The sequence below is a fragment of the Archocentrus centrarchus genome, chromosome 16 (genome assembly GCF_007364275.1).
Source record: "Archocentrus centrarchus isolate MPI-CPG fArcCen1 chromosome 16, fArcCen1, whole genome shotgun sequence".
Lineage (NCBI taxonomy): Eukaryota > Metazoa > Chordata > Actinopteri > Cichliformes > Cichlidae > Archocentrus > Archocentrus centrarchus.
Window position 1 is genome coordinate 6,186,521 of NC_044361.1, and position 17,305 is coordinate 6,203,825.

At 39.9% G+C, this 17,305-nt stretch overlaps 1 protein-coding gene across 1 annotated transcript in view; it reads left to right on the forward strand.

The window, feature by feature from the left end:
• The first annotated feature begins 399 nt into the window (after positions 1 to 399).
• Positions 400 to 17,305, forward strand: part of sh3bp5b (SH3-domain binding protein 5b (BTK-associated)) — a 39,730-nt gene continuing 22,824 nt past the window's right edge. The window contains exons 1-3 of the mRNA XM_030750499.1: positions 400 to 720; positions 1,464 to 1,526; positions 6,950 to 7,078. Of these exons, the coding sequence (XP_030606359.1) occupies positions 643 to 720; positions 1,464 to 1,526; positions 6,950 to 7,078 (270 nt within the window). The 5' untranslated portion in view covers positions 400 to 642. The remainder of the gene's footprint in view (positions 721 to 1,463; positions 1,527 to 6,949; positions 7,079 to 17,305) is intronic.

A 17,305-nucleotide genomic window follows, 5' to 3' on the forward strand; every position in this document is an offset into this window, starting at 1 on the left:
GGTAGCAGCTCCAGTGTGTAAAAAATTGTCTGCAAATGGTCCATCTAGTCCCTTTACCTGGCTAAATAAGCATTAAACCAGCTGGTGGTACAAACTGGTTACATGAAAGTACAGCTAGGTCCAAGTTCATCTTCAATTGATATCTCTTCAACACAGTACATGTTTTCAACATAAAGTCATAACATTTCTTGACATTCTGTTGATTGGTTTAAAACATTTTTATACACAGGAATTTACAATGAGCACCTTTAATTTAATTTAAATTTGCTTGCATAATCTGAGATTTAGAAAGCTATCGCTGTAAAGCTTCACCGCTGTATGGCACCAATCACCCTCCATACGGCGGAGGGGGCGTTCCCGGTTTGTGTCAGTTCTCGGGTCAGTCAGTCAGCAGCAGTCTCTGTGTGCAGGCAACGCTGAGCGGGGAGACACGCCACTGCTCGGCTGGGCTGATACCACCTGAGATGTTGTTCCTCGAAAAGCCGCTCTTTTAAAACTGATTGTTTAAGTCAGAGGTTAGAAGTAAGGGTGGCGAGTCCAGCTCTCGGTGACCGGCTGAGAGAGACAGATGACTCTGCTGTGTCTGCGGCTGTAGTAAGGTCTGTCTTTGTTTGGCTGTGGTATCTCATCTTCAGCTCCAATATGGACCATTTAGAGAAGGAGCACAGGTCTGACGACGAGGCTGATTATGAAGACGAAGAGGTGGACCCCAGAATCCAGGTGATGAATCTTTACTTTTAAAGCTTTAAGTGTTTTATTGATCTATTTAGTACCGACAGCAGCAGCAGGTCTGTCTCAAGACCGCTGTAGCAGCTAACAGCAAAGTCCTAGCATGATTCAGCCCCTGGATTGTCTTAGTAATTTAATTGTTTTTTGTAGTAAATATAAGGTAACACCGTTAGCCTTTAGTCAGTTTGCTTCCTATATTTGTATAAAATAATCCCCTCTGTCATGCTAGACTGCTGCTGGTTACGTGTAGATTGTAGCTAGTGTAATACTGGATGGAAGTGTGGTTAAAAAAGCCAGGGGATTTTACAAAAGCAGAAGTACCTGTGAATAAAGGGGAATACTTGGTCTACTGGGACATGCACTGAAATTAAAAGTGAGCCTGATTTAAAATGTTCAGAAATGCTTTTTTAAATTGTCATTTATTTTTTTAGAAAAGGCAAACATAAAATAATGAAATGGTTAATGAATGAATAAATGTCTTAAGTTAGTTTGCTTTGCACAGTAAACAGTCTATTTAATGTCATGTATAATTCACAGTTTCAGTGTTTATTTTTTTCTCCATAAACTCGACTTTAACATTTTAGATGCATGCCATACTTTACATTCCTTTCTTCCCTGTGTTCACTTAATTCTTTCCAGATGTTGCTAGTTTCCTCTCCCATACTTTTAGGTGTTATATTACGTTATTCTCCCCTCCTTTTTGCTTCATCTCTTTGTTGTTATATCACTTCCAGGGGGAGCTGGAGAAACTCAACCAGTCCACTGTCGACATCAACACATGCGAGACGGAGCTTGAGGTCAGTCTGTTGGTGTACACAGTGCTGTGTGTATTGAATGTGTTTGTGGGGTTTTTGTGTGCTGGAGTTGTGTGTTAGCTTTTGACTGAGCAAATAATCATGCTTACATGACCACTGTCAGCAAATAAGATTTAAAATCCACTGCCTGCCTCAGCTCTGACAAAGTCTCACAGCTTTTGAGATCAATCTGGCAAGTTGCCTGTTTTTTTTTTTTTGGTGGTGGGGGGGGGGGGGGGGGTTGAGGTTTTCAAAATATGTATCCAGCTGGACCTTTGCTCTTTCTCAAGGCTAAATTTTATGTGAAGTTCACATTTTATTCCATGTCAGCAGGTTTCTGCTTGAAAGAATTTGACTTGTAACTTGTCTGTGAGAGACACTAACATACTGTATTGTGTTACAATAAACTGATTTAAGCCTTAAAGTCATTTTGCTGACAGCTTTATCCAAAGCAATTTGGAAAGCAATAAGCACGCAAGCTTCAGAGTCTTGGCAAACCACCTCAACAGGGAACACCGGACTATTGTGGAGATATAAAGCTGTGATGACCAAAACAGAAGTAATGCTCTGCAGAGACATGACTCACACTCGGGCCATCAAAACCATTTAACTTGCTGAACTGATCTTTGAATCCTATTAAAACACAGTAGCAGCTGATGTTTTGCATTTATGTAGGTCGGCAACATTGTATGCAGCTTTACGGAGGTAAAAGTCCAAAGCTGTGTTGCATTGCAGATGTTTGCAATTGTTCACAGGGTTAATTGGGAAACTGAGAGGTTAAGCTGAACAGTACTGCATGAGTTTGCATCTTATCAGGGTTTGTTTTAAGTCACTGGTCTCTTTTGCTGCAGCAACATTTTGGCAGCATGGATGATAGTTGTAGTTGTTCAAATAAAATGAGAGCATTTTTTGTGATCTTTTGTACAGCAGCAATGAAAATCATGAAGATCCACTGGTAACATCTATGCAACATCTATGCAACAACAATACATAAATTATCCACCAACCCCAACTGTGCACATTCAGCTTCAGAACTGCCCAAAGAAAGCCATCCTTTTTCTTTTGTCAGCAACGGGGACACTTTCTTCTTCTTTGAATAACGGTTATTGCAGTTGTCCCGCTGAGCCGTATGGGATCATCTTTTGTCTTACCCAAAGAGGCTTTTGATTTGGAGTATTATTATACTGCTAAGTTAAATAAAGAGACTGAAATAGAACTGATCCCAGTGTTGTCAAGAAAACAGTGTATCTTCACAGCAGTGATGCAAATGATATTCAAACAGATAACCACAAGTTGCTGACACACTGCCTTAAGCTTGAATGCATTAAAGCCGAATTGCGTCACAGCGCCAGTGTCCGAACCCTGAGAGGGAGGACTGACACCGAAGTCTGCATCAGCATCAGTAAAATCCCAGAGATGGTGCGATGCAGAGGAAGGGATAAAGAATCAAAAAGAAAAGGAATATGTGGTTAAATGTCTGCTAAAATCCTTTCTCATAAATGCTTATCCCTACAACCTTTAAATGTCAGAAATTTTTAATTCAAATCAAATCAGTTTTATTTAGCTTGGCTCAAAATCACAACAGCAGTCGCCTCAAGGTGTTTTATACTGTAAGGTAAAGCGCCTACAGTATTAAAGAGAAAACCACATCATCAAGTGGTCTCCTATGAGCAAACACTGGGTAAACTCCCTTCAACAGGAAGAAACCTCCTACAGAACTAGTCTCAGGAAGGGGCAGTCATCTGTGTCACCAGTTGGGGTGAGGGAGAAAGAGAAGAGAAAAAGCAGAGCAGAGGGAGACAGAGCAACACGCAGACTATAAGAGAGAAGACAATTTAATGACATGCAGTGTATAAACACCTGGGGAGTGAAAAGAGGTGGGTGGGGAAGAAATGTTCAGTATATCACATGAAGTCCCCCAGCAGTCAGAGCCTATGGCAGCAAAAGGAATGCTCCAGGGTCACCTGATCCAGCCCTAACTACATGTTTTATTAGAAAGGAAGTTTTAAGTCTAAGCTTACAATTGGAGAGTGTGTCTGGGGGCTGGTTTCACAAAAGAGATTTCATGTTGAAAAGTGCCATATTAGCTGGAAATGAAGTGATGACTGCTGAGGGTTTTGAAATCCACATCTGACAAATTATGTGGAAACTGCATTACTTTTTATAGACAACCAAGTGTAAAAAGGATCACAGTTCAATCCTTTCCTCAAATTTAAAAGTCAGCACTCTTATGGTCACTGTTTAACTAGAAACAGTCACTCCCAGTGTGCTGGGCTTCAGAGTTACATCAAATGTACTGTAAATTGTGTAGTTCTTTTACATTTTTGGGGGTAATATTAGCGCTGAACATATGATTAACACAATTTTACAGTAATTTAGATATTTGTGAAATTATTTTAATCACTCATCAAGCTAAGATGATGAAGAATCACTGATTCTCGCATCTCAAGTGAGAAGGTTTCAGTACATTTTCTAATGTTGGTTAGAGAAAACCAAACCGTTGCTGTGGTCTTTTGGAAAATATTGAATTAAGTGGAAAGTCGGGGCTTATCAAAGTCATAATGATTCATCTTGTGGGGAACACTAATGTCTGAATAAGGAGCTGACAGTTTATTGATGTTCAGTGATGCACCGATTGACCAGCATTTCCTTTTTTAACAATGTTTTTGTCAATATAGTATTAATGCATCAGTTGCTGTCATTTGATGTAGAAGAAGTGCGCAGGGTTGACAGATTAGAAGATAAGTGGCTGAAGGGCATTTTTAAGAGGGGTGATGTGGATAAGAAGACTGGCCAAATGATTAAAAATCAGTTTGACAGAACAGCCACGGGCTAAAAATCAAACTCGAGAGGGAACGAAAGGACTGAGTGACTGTCAATGAGCCTGGAGGGGAGGATACAGTCAAAGTCAACATCGAGTTCAGACGTGAGTGAAAGCAAGCTGTAATCTAATGTTGGTTTTTAACTCTCTGTGCAGATGTGACACCTCGGACTGCTTCAGAATAGACTGTCACAGCCTCGTGAGAAATCTAACATGAGAGATGGCATCCTTTTAGATCCAGTACACTACTGAAAACAGGTTTCTCTCAGACATTAAAAAGCATAATGAAAGGTTCCTTTCAGGGACCTGAAAGTGTTAAAAGAAATTTAAAATCAATCAGAATTTGCAGTAAATCTCATTTACTCTTACTGACATTAATTTTCAACACATAACAAAACTTTGTCTGATCCACTGAAAGGCTATTTTTAAACACATGAGAGCATCTGTCTTTCAGCCACATCCAATATCCATAGAATGAGTGGTAAACAAACATCTTGTTCTCTGGATCGAACGTATTGCTGCCTCGAAGCTCGCGTTTTATTTTTTAACCCAAAGACTTCCACCTTAGTTAAAAATGTTCCCTCGCTCCCGGCTTGCATTTATTTACTTAACACTTTTCTGTTGTGCATAATATTTAAGTAAACAGGAACTTCTGCATTTGTTTCAGTGCATTTGTTTCCCACCCTGGACCTCCGTTCTTGTGGTTTCTCTTAAATTAGAATCTGAACACATCTTTCTTTAATATCAAACTGCATTTGAATGACAAGCCTGTAAGCATTATAAATATAGAATGTGGAGTCCAGCCTGTGTGTGCCCTCATGGACCTTTGTGGTTTTGAGTATACAGTGCAAAACAAATGAACCTTCAGAACTCATGCCATCGTTTAAAAGTTAAACTAATGGGGGCTTGTTAAGGCTGTGAGGCTTTGCTGTAGCCTATTCTATTAATATTCTAACAAAAGGAGCATAGTACTTAATTGGTTAACTATTACTTGGTATTGCCTTTTTTTAAGTTCAAAGAAACTTGGAGCACTCTCCATTTATTATGAGAATTAAATAAAAGTCAATCCAAAATTGACGATCAAAAGCAGGGTGCAAGTAATTTGTGTGCAGGCAGCACTGGCCTTACTGTGTGCAGCCTGTTTGCAACATGCATACCACATTATGTATGTTGCAAACTGTCATATGCAACATGCAGTTAAGGATGCATCAGTATTTTTGAGTTTTTTACTTCCTGGTGTTTTTGCTTTTTTGCGTTAATGTTTGTCATGCAGATTAGATGACTGTGATGAGATAAAAGTGTGAGAAGTTCCCCTTGTTGCATACAAGTGGACAAATAAAGCTCTCTAAGACTGAACAAACAACTATCAAAAGTGTATCAGACTTGAGTTTTTCACAGACTGTACTCATCAGATTGGATTTAGTTTGGTTTTCAGTTTCAGGAAAAAAGATGTGCCGGCTTTATGTGGCACATGGTATGAACACTTTATCCAGATTAAATTAAGTTTAATGCTTGAAAGCCTGTGTTTCCTTTTGGATTATTTAAATCCACTTTGTTTGGTTTTATCTTAAAGTTCTTGGGTTCTTAAGGTGCTTTAGTTCTTACTGGCTGTGACTTACAAGAGAGGCAACAGCAGAGCAAGTTTCATTTCCTCAAATAGTAACTTTACACGCTGAGAGTTTAATAAAGGTTAGGGGTTAAGAGCTACAACAGCCAGTATAATGATATGACAAATCAAGCCAGATAGGAGCATGTCTAATGACAGAAGCTGAGGTTTCTTCCTTCCTCCAAAGGAAAATTACCAGGATTATAATAAAATACATTTTGTTTTTTAAACTAAAATAATACATTTTATTTGTAAGCACCTTTCATTTGAAGCTTCTGGAGGGATTTGTGAGGGAGGCCAAATTGAGGAGAATTACAGTAATCGATACAATACAAGACTGTGAACAAGAATGGAGGAGATATGTGAGGAGAGGGAGGGGTGGAGGCGATTTATGTTTCGTAGATGGAAATATGCAGACTGGGTTATATTGATATAGGAGTGAAAGGATAGCGTGCTGTCAAAGATAACACCCGGACTCTTAACCTGAGGGGAGGGGAAAACTGAGGCGCTGTCAATTGTGAGGGAGAAACTGTCAGCTATGGATGGGGCGGATTTTGTTCTGCCGAGGAGAAACTCAGTTTGTTGCTCTTTTAAGTTAAGAAAATTTGAGGTGAACTGGGATTTGATTTCAGATAAGCAGGTGGTGAGGGAGGAGTTAGGTTTGGCGGATAAGTAGAGCTGGGTGTCGTCTGCGAAGCAGTGGAAATGGATGCTGAATTAGGGGTGCCAGAAACAACAAGAAAATGCAAATTGCTGTACATGTTTTGGCCTTTTTAAGAGAACTAATTTATGTGATCAGAGGAAAATTTAGGTGAGCAGGGGAGTCCTCAAGATTTTATCCATTTTTTTTTTTTTTTATAGTAAATTAAGCAGAAGACTTTTTTTCTTTTTGCTTCCAAAGAAGTGTTTGAGACGGGTTTAAGAGAGTAAGAGCAACAATCTATCCCCAGTTTATTTGGACTTGAATTGCTAAAGCTTTTCTTTCTTTCTTTTTAACAGGATGCAAGGCAGAGGTTCCGCTCGGTTTTGGTGGAGGCCACAGTGAAGCTGGATGAACTGGTGAAGAAGATCGGCAAGGCAGTGGAGGAGTCCAAACCTTACTGGGAGGCCCGCAGATTGGCCCGACAGGTCAGTCAACACTGGAGGAGTAAACATTCAAAACTGTGTCTTTAAGTATAGTGGAGCAACTCCAACTCACCAGTTGAGACAAGATCAGATTTTAGGCGCGGTCAGAGCAAACCTTGAGTGCAAGTCTATCAGGTTTCTGCACTGACCAATAAAATAACATTGCACTTTGTGATTTCTTTTCTTTTCCTGGTTGTTCAAACATATGTCGGCCTACTGATTAGATATTCAGTGTGTTTAGTTGTACATGACCTGGTTGTTCTTTTTTTTTTTCGTGGAAACACAAATGTTTGCTTGATCGCTTTTGCTTTGAAAGTAGGACAAATTCCAGCAAGTTTCCTGTCAGCAACCATTTACTTGTAACGCATAAAGACCTGGTTATTTAGGAGATCTGGATGGATGGATGGATGGATGAATAGGATTTATTGATAATTTACTTAAACAATCCGTGATTAAGTCAAAAGACATTAAAGACATTCCATTGACCATTGGTGTCCAAACCTGATTATGTGCACCAGAATTATTTATTTACTTTTCCTGCTTGTTATTAATGGTTTAATCTTCAGTAGTCTTAAAGTGATCTCTGTTTAGCTTTCTGATCTTTGTTTAAATCCGTTTAAACAGTAAAAGGTTGGTGAGGGGAAATAGAATAATTTCAGACTACAGTCTCAGTTCCTCTTTAAGTTTAGCCTGTGTGTATGTGTGATGGTTGTGAATAAAGGGGAAGAAACCACCTGCACATCTTGATAAGAGCCCATGTAGCTGTAAGTGCCCATTTAGAAGGCACTGAGACTCTAAAGACTTTGTGTCATTTTATAGCTTGGGACATGGGTCTTACTGGCATGTTTTCAGGATTTATGTGTTCACAAGGAGGTAAAAATGTGTTTGAAGGGTAGTTTTCCGCAGTGTGGTGAAATAAAGGCAATGTTGACAGAGCTTCTGTAAAGTGACCCTGTAGCCGGACTTCCCCCTTTTTAGCATTATGACTTGGTTCTCTGAGAGCACTACTGCTATTATTATGATGAAGGTCACATGGAAAGTTAATCTAGTTTGTGGCCAAAAATATAAATTCCTTGAAGAAATCATTGACATTCAGATGTGCTATAATATAATACTGTAGATTAGCTTGTTTTTTTTTACCTTTAATCTGAAATAGGCCTGAAAATCCAATATACTAGTTGTCTAATGGATGATTTTATCTGAAATATTTTTTAGCCATGGCTTACAGTTTCTTTAATGCTATTGTTAAGAGACCAAGGCTGTCACGCGTTCCATTTACAAATCCGTCCTTCATTTACTCATGTTAAACCTTTCTTGCCAGAAATACTATCCAAAGTGTGTTGCTAGATAAAAATGCATAAACATGAATGTAAAGTATGACATAAATATGAGATATGTCAGGTATCTGTAAAGAAGTGTCCCCTCTGGCAGGCTTTCCAGTTTTGGTCCATAGGGGAACTGAGATAAAACTGCACCGCACGTGATTGTTCTAGTTCCCTTCTACCTGTCAGCTCACCTGCAAGCCTAGTTTTATATTGGTCTTTTTCTGTCACCTTTCTTACACTTGTAAAGTGTGAATGTGGAATAACAACAGAATTAAAAAGGCTGTATTCACAATGCTTTTCTTGTGTCCCCAGAAAGGACGTTGAGAGCAGAATTTAAAAAAAAAGCTTAGGCTGGTTAGATGGTTGTTTGGGAATGAAGAGTGACAGGGAAGGGAATCAGAAATGATGAACATCAAGGGTGAGGCAGAGTTTGTGCTTTTCTATAGAGAGGAAAAAAAAAGCTTCCAATTTTATCCACTCTTCCTTCTTTATTACTCTGTCAGAGGGACTATAGAAGAAGTTACTCAGCGATACTACACCACTCTTTCTGCATGGCCAACCAAGCGATCATAGCGTGATATTGGTCTGACAAAAATAATTGGTTAAAGTTTGCCAGAGGATTTTTAGTTGGGCTCGTGACGTGCTGATGACCCAGTTTGATGACCCAGCTTAGCGAGAGAAACTGTCCCCTAACTCGAACAAAGAAAAGTAGCGATTTTGAAGCATCTTCCCTTCTATTTTGAGGAAAACATGTTTTAAAGATCTTGGCCACTGTCCTTATTAATATATAGGTTACCAAAATTTGTGTAGTGGAGGTCCAAAGCTACATTTCTGGAGTATTTTGTTTTTGGTGTGAGGCTACTGTTATCTGCCCCTATGTAACATGTAGGAATGATATTAACAATACATGTGTCGTCCTTAGGTTAAAACAACTTACACTTTACTGTTTTCCAATTCTGTCTCTTATTAAATTGTCAGATTATTACTCTTATTCTAAATGGCTTTGTTAATTATTTGATTTTTCCCTTTGACAAGCAGTACCAAGTTTCTGTTCTATAATTTTTGTGCTCATGCTTCTCTGTAAACATTTGTGGTTGGAACGTGTTATTCAAGGATGCTTGAAATGCTAATTTATCTCATTAATTCAGATTTTCTCAGCAGGTCTGTTTGAAAACGGCGATTTTGAAATCCCAGCCACCTTGCCAACCTCAGTGTAGCTGAATCCACTGTCATAGACCTTTTCTGTCTGGTGTAGCAAAGTGTACTTGCTCTCTAAGTGCCTCCCAGGGCCTGTTTAGTTGCTGTTATGCTTCGTATCAACAGTAGAGGATAAACATCAGTTTCAGTATGCCAGCTATGTTTTTGCACTGAGGTCTTTTCATCACTTGTGTCTCGCTGTCCTTCACTTGTATGTCACCTTTCTCTTCATCTTTCCTTCTCGCTCATGACTGCAGTAATTTTTTTCATCTGCAGTAATTCGCTGCACTTGAGCGTTTAAAGCTAAAGCTTTGCTTGCAGTCAGAGAGGGAAAGTTTTGGATGAGATTTTTGGCATATAGCTCCACTTTAGGTAGAGCAATATTGTTGATTATTGTGAATCTTATGATAATTCTTAATATTTATGATGCCATGTGTAATTGCCTTCTTTGTGCAGGTAAGCATTTGTGTGCAGGTACCTATTTCATGCTGTGATGAAAGTGGATTGATCCATTTAAAAGTGATTTTGTTTTAGCTGATTTAGAGGACAGAACATGATCCCTTTGAGCTGACTGGAAGTGGACGGTGTCTGTTCATCTTGACTTTCCTTTTATAGTTAGACTTTCTCTAAATTTGCCACTGACTTTGCAAGACTGTGCAGTCCTTTAACTTCCTGTGGCTCTGTAAACATTTATAAGGATCTTCCAGTATAGGCTGTGATCAGTCTTCTCTGAACAGATGGGGAGAAAAAAACTAGTGGAGCCAAAATAGAAAGAAGTCATGCAGAAGCAGCTGCTTATTGGAAGCTGTGAATGTTTTTTTTTTTTATTTATTAAGGTTAGATACTGAGGGTTTCTAACCTCTCTAATGAAGCTGTTACTTGCTTTCGAATCCTGCAAATCGATTCTGACACAATTGGGCAAAACTCATGCACCGTTCCCTTGATGCCATTTACTTTAATCACTTTTCAACTAAAAATATCTCATATTAAAGAAATGCGCTGGGACATTTTGTCACAGTCCTCACCCACATCCTAATACAGTAGAGCTGGCTTCTGCTTGTGAGCTTATTAGTCAACCTCAGCAGAGGTTTAATGATGTAATTGCTGTTTTCAGCGCATCCTGCTTACATCTGTTTGGGAGCAATGTAGGCAAGCTTGGATACACAGCATCATTTCTTTTGTTTTGTTTCTTGGTTCATTTCTTTCTTTCTCTTTTGATTCTTTATTTTCTTCTTCCTCCATTGCACCCTTTCTTCTTTCTTACACAACGCATGTGTCATATTTACTTCCTTTATTGTTACCCTTCCTCATCTCTTGCTTTCTTCCTTTCAATTTTTTCCCACACTTTTCCCATTATTTCCTCACCCTTCCAGCACGCTTCCTTTCAGGATTTTGTCACCTTGTTATATTTCTCCTTAATGTCTTATTTTTGTACACCTGATTGCTTTCTTTCCTTGGCCTTTTCTCAGCTTCCATCTCAGACTCTTTCTGCTTTCTTTCTTTTCTTCATCTCACTTCAGGTTTGCCCATTCTGTCATCACAGTATGCACGCAATATGCTTTGTTTTCTTATTCACAAAATATTTAACTTTTCGTCATACTGTCTGTCACTCTCCCACTCAGTTTGATAAGAAACAAATTATTTGCCATATTAGATACGTAGCAGGCAAGCACCCAGGTAGCAGCAGCAGAGGCCGATGGAAACAAACGATTGGGTGCGACCTTAACTTGAGATAGACGATAAAATCCAAGCCTAGACTTCAAAGTGTTAGATAATCTACATTTGCATATAAGGCATCGTGCTGGCAGCTAATGATTCATGAATGAGTCATTATGCAGGAGAACAATAAGGGTTTCCCCACTGTGTTCCCCAGGGATTGAACAATCATTTAAAGTTTTAAGTTTGAAAACATAAATGAAAAGCCTTTATAAATGCTTCTCAGGTCGCTTCAGTGTTCTTTTAAGGTTTTTGAGGTAGTTGATCCTAATCTACTTTTTTTAGTTGTCTTTGGTTTGACTTTGCTTTGCCTCTTTGAGGGAATCTGCTTATTCTGATGATTGCAGGCTGAAATGTTGCTGTTATGACTATTTATGCAATCCATTCCCTTTGGATCAAGCAGAACTCTTTTCTTCAAGGGCACGAGAAATTAGAAATTAGATTTTGCATGAAGTTTCAGACCTTTCTGTTGGAGAAAAAGGTTTGTCAGGTGATCCAATAAGGAAAAAAAAAAAAAAGAAAAATAAATGCCCTCACTCGTGACTTCAATGCTAATCCAGGAAGTGGGTCAGGGCTAAAAAGTTTGCAAAGTGATGGCTCGAGCACACATCGTTTCAAAGACACACGTTTTTAAGTGCTGACTCTGGTGGGATGAAGTAAAGCTGACATATCTCAAATTAGACTTTCAGAAGTGTGTGTGTGTGTGTGTGTGTGTCTTTTTAAACATTATGAAATATGCATTGGGCTCACTATATATTCCACTTCACCTCTCACGACTCTGCAGGAGATTGAAGTAAGCATATGCAAATGTATCGCGTCATACTGCTAATACGGTATGTGAACTGGAAGTCTTCAGTGTTTCTTGAACACAGACATTTGAAGGCTTGAAGTGGTTTTTGTTATTCTTTGACAGTCCCTTTTGAAATTGTGGATATTGCATTTTGAAGAAGAAAAACCACTTGTCCTTGCCGGTTATTTTGTTTCAGAGGAGTGAAGAGCAGCAGTGGCTCTCCTTGTGTTATGATGGAGCATTAAAGTGGATGACTCAGTTTCTCCTCATCAGTGTGGCAACTGCAGATTCTGATTGAGACCAGCAGCCCACTCAGCCTGCTGTACCACAGTGTGTGCTTGCAGGTCTGCTGGTCTTGGTTATAGAGAAAGAAGGGGTAGTTTGATCTGACAGACAGGAAGGAAAAACGAGTAAGATGGGAATGTACAGGATTTATATGAGGAATGATTAAGATTAAGATCACATGCACAGTTATACACAGTACAATGCACAGTGAAATGTATTTTGTACCTGCAACCATATATACACACACAAATAAATAAGAAGAATAAAAATAAAAATAAGTAATTCACACTATACACTATACTCTATATACTATACACTATACACACTTTTACATGGAATTATAGATTATAATAGTTACATTGTGCCATAATGGTCCAGTTAGGGCTCAGAGTTTAGCAGACGGATGGCTTGTGGGTAAAAACTCTTCTTCAGCCTTTCAGTCTTTGTCCTCAGGCAGCGGTAACGCCGGCCTGATGGGAGCAGGGAGAAGAGAGAGTGTCCGGGGTGGCTGGGCTGTTTTAGGATCTTCATGGCCCTCAGCCTGCACTGCTTGGTGTAAATGTCCTGCAGGTTGGGGAGGGTGGTTCTGATGGTCCGTTCAGCTGAACGAACCACCCTTTTTAGAGCCATGAAGTCCTGCTTAGTGCAGTTTCCCATCCAGGTGGTGATGCTCCCACGCATGATGCTCTCGATGGTGCAGGTGTAAAAGTTCCTGAGCACCTTGAGTGGGAGCTTGAAGTCTCTCAGCCGCCTGAGGAGGTAGAGACGCTGTCTGGCCTTCTTCACAGTGATGTTAATGTGATGAGTCCAGGACAGGTCCTGTGAGATGGTCACTCCCAGGTATTTGAAAGTGTCCACTCTTTCCACCTCAGCACCACTGATGACAAGTGGAAGGTAGTCCCTCTGCTGCTTCCTGCTGAAGTCCACAATCAGTTCCTTTGTTTTGCTGACGTTGAGCAGGAGGTGGTTCTCCTGGCACCAGTTCTCCAGGCGGGAGACCTCTCTCCTGTAGGCTGTCTCCTCATTGTGGGAGATTAGTCCCACAACAGCAGTGTCGTCAGCAAACTTGATGATGACGTTGGACTCTGACGTGGCCTCGCAGTCATGGGTGTACAGTGAGTACAGCAGAGGGCTGAGCACACAGCCTTGGGGGGATCCGGTGTTGAGGGTAAGGGAGGATGAGGTGAGGTGACCCACTCGTACCACCTGTGGTCTGCTGGTCAGGAAGCTGTGAACCCACCTGCACAGGGATGGGCCCAGGCCCAGGTCCAGCAGCTTAGAGACCAGCCTGGAGGGAACTATGGTGTTGAATGCTGAGCTGTAATCTACAAACAGCACTCTCACATAGTTCCCCTTACCGGTGTCTATGTGTGAAAGGGTCTTGTGGAGGAGGAAGTATATGGCGTCATCTGTGGATCTTTCTGGCCGGTATGCAAACTGTAGTGGGTCGAGGGTGGTGGGCAGTGAGGAGGTGATGAATGTCTTGATGAGTCTCTCAAAGCATTTCATCACCACAGAGGTGAGTGCTATGGGCCTGAAGTCATTGGGGCTGCTGGGGTGTGGTTTCTTTGGGACAGGGACTATGATGGACTTTTTAAAGCAGGTGGGAATCACGCACAGTTTCAGTGAGAGGTTGAATATCAGTGTAAACACTGAATGAAGGAAGAGAGGAGTAAATTTGCACATAAGAGGATGATTTCCTGTGATGTGATTGATGCACTCATTTAAGACTAGTATGCAGAGGTGCAAATCTGTCAAAATCGCAAAGAGGTCTGGTTTTATGCCATAATATAATCAAATATAATCTACGTTGTGAGCTTGGAACATTCATTTACTTGAATTTAAAAAACATTTGTATCTTCTCACTAAAAGCATATGGCTGAAATCTGTTCATCACTGCAGAGTACTTTTTTAATGCTTTTACTGTGATATATAAACTGTGCCCTGATATATTATAGATAATGTGTACTCGTTGGTTAAATATGACCACTTCCTTCTCAGATGTTTGCTCATGGCAGATGGCTGTCCCTCCTTGAGTCAGGTTCTGCTGGATGTTTCTTCTTGTTAAAAGGGTCAGACTGTCACCAAGTTCTTGCTTGGGGGATCGTCTAGATCGTTGGGGATCTCACTCTAATATTGTAAGGTCTTTACAATATAAATAATTTGGAATTGAATGTTGGCTGTGGGAATCTCCTCCGAGATCATAAGAATGGTCTTGGTTTGAACAGGCGTCATGGGGATTTGTAAGGGAAAGAGGGAATTAACAAGCACATTTCTGGCTGTTGAGAGGATGATATGCTAGACTTGGAGTGGAAGATTTAATCCAGTTGAAAGACAAGGCTGTGAGTATGTGGAGGAGGATGAGCACAAAGGAGTAGCAGTCAGCAAGAAAGTTCACGCTTTGCTTAATGAATGTGATTTGATTTGACTCTCTCAGCAGTGAACAGCAACACCTGTCCAACATGTCTTCCAGCCCTATTAGGGAGATGGGGCTTGGTGAGAGACTATGGGTGAGTGGAGGGGTGATACTGAAGAGGTAGCCACTGATCAAATGTTTAAGGTTGAGGTGAGGCTGTAGGGAACAAGACAAAAGGCATCTTACTGAAATTAAAATGTTATATGTGACACACAAATGCATTTATATGCAAATGAATTCTTTGCCTCGCTGATTAAAGGTCAGCTTACATCAGAGACTGACAGCAAAACAGTCTTTGTGAAACAGGCAGTCCTAGAAACGTGTTCAGGAACTTCAGGGGTAATCGTTTCATTTGTACTGCACAGCTTTCTGATATTTATTTTCTCAGGATTATTCTTACTTTGTTAAATATTTAAAATCTGCATCTAAAGGCATAAGGTTTAGGAGTGCTGCTCCTTTTGTTTGTTTGTTAGGATAGTAGTTATGTAGAACAGGTTTGTTTCCTCTATTTTCAATGCAAAATTAGATCATGCAAGGTTCACATGCTTTTTTTTTTTTTTTTAAATCAATTCACCCCCTCCTTCCTTAGCTCTCCAGTTCTTGTCCCTTGTACCATTTTCCACTTCTGAGCAGTTAAAACTGTTAAATGTATGTCAGCCTTGTCCATGTTTAGAATCATATGTCAAAATGTAGTTTCTTTTCTTTTCTTTTCTTTTCTTTTCTTTTCTTTTCTTTTCTTTTCTTTTCTTTTCTTTTCTTTTAGCATTAAATGTAATTGAATTTAAAACTCAGTCATCTCTGGTAACAATGTAATGGGTAAAAGGAGCCTTCACCAAACCTTAGAAAGCTAGCATCTTTCATGTGGTACTGTATGATACTGTATAACTTGTTTCAGATATTCAAACCTTTTAAAAAGCAGTAAAATTAGACAGTCATCCTTTCTTAGAGCTAAATGGAAAAACTAGAAATTATTTTAGCTATTATGTTATATATTTTGACAATGAAAAAAATATCTGACTTTAGGGGTGACTCATAGATGTGCCCCTGTGCTTCTTGTCGGCATATCTTCCTCCCTTCCCCTTCCCTTCTCTCTTTTTATCTCCCTACTTTGCTGGTATGAATTGTTTTTGGCAGGCAGTGCAGGCACACATGGGATGGTAATGATGGATGAAGTGAAATTTATGGATGGGTGGACTGAAAGATAGAGGGAATTTGGTTTTCTTGGGGGGAGAGGCAGAGGAAGCTGCTGCAAGGTCAAAGCCATCTGGTCTTGTTTTGACCACCTGGGACTCTGTCTGTGTGTGTGTGTGTGTGTGTGTGTGTGTGTGTGTGTGTGTGTGTGTGTGTGTGTGTGTGTGTGTGTGTGTGTGTGTGTGTGTGGTTTGTGTTGTCATATTGCCACTGGCCTTTATGTTATTGCATAACAACTATGGCAGGCACATCACTGAGCAGCTCTGACAGAGTTCTTTGTAGACGAGTGGATTTCCTGCTGTACTTTTGACAATGACTCAATAAGAGCAAACAGTGGTGTATGTGTGTTCACATTTATGTGTGTGACTTTGTGCTTTGCTCTAGCATTCCCACAAACAGAAATTAAACTGCTTCTCTTTCCCCCCTAATTTTAATATTTATGTTACAGTTCATATTGGACTGTAATTTTTAGCTGTTATTGTACAAGTAAGGGCACATTTAATATGAAAAAGTATAAATCATTACAAGTAAATTTAACCAATCTTTGAAATTTGAGCAGATACGTTATGAATATTTTTTGGATCTTTGTTTTTGGGCTTTGATTAAAAATGTCCGTCTCCCTCTGCTCAGTTATGGGATCACCATAAACCACTTTTGTCTTAGAGGTGTCTAAGCTAAAACTGACATTATTCCTCAATGCCTGCCCATTAATATATACGAAATAGTACCTGGCAAGGACTTTGGCAATGATACCTTGACTTTAACCCTTTATCACCAAGTAGCATCTAACAGATACATCAGCATTACTGATATAAATGACCAATTATACCTTAACAGCATCAGCACATGACACACGATTCCTCAAGATATCTTAGCTGAAAAATATGCAGCTCTGAGCTTATTTGGTCACAGTCCTTTTAATATAAGGAGATTCTTATCAAGAGCTTATATCCCAATAGCAGTTTTAAAAAAGTAAGCAGTGGCGATGGTCAGGTTGACAGATGAAGTCAGGCAAATGTCTCTGTGGATTATGATGTTTGCAGATGATGCTGTGATCTGTAGTGAGAGGGGAGCCCAGAGAGGGGGAGGTATGCTCTGGGGTGAAGAGCGGTGAAAGTCAGTAGAAGCGAGACAGAATACATGTGTGAATGAGATGGAGACAGGTGTAACAGTTGTTATCTCCACTAGATTTGTGGACAGACCAGACCTCTGGCAAAGTGTGCTTTCTTTAGTGTGGCTCATAGCTGGTAACTAGCTTTCTTGTCTGGAATAACTCAGCAAAGTGGAGAGATGCAGAGAGGCATTTAGGA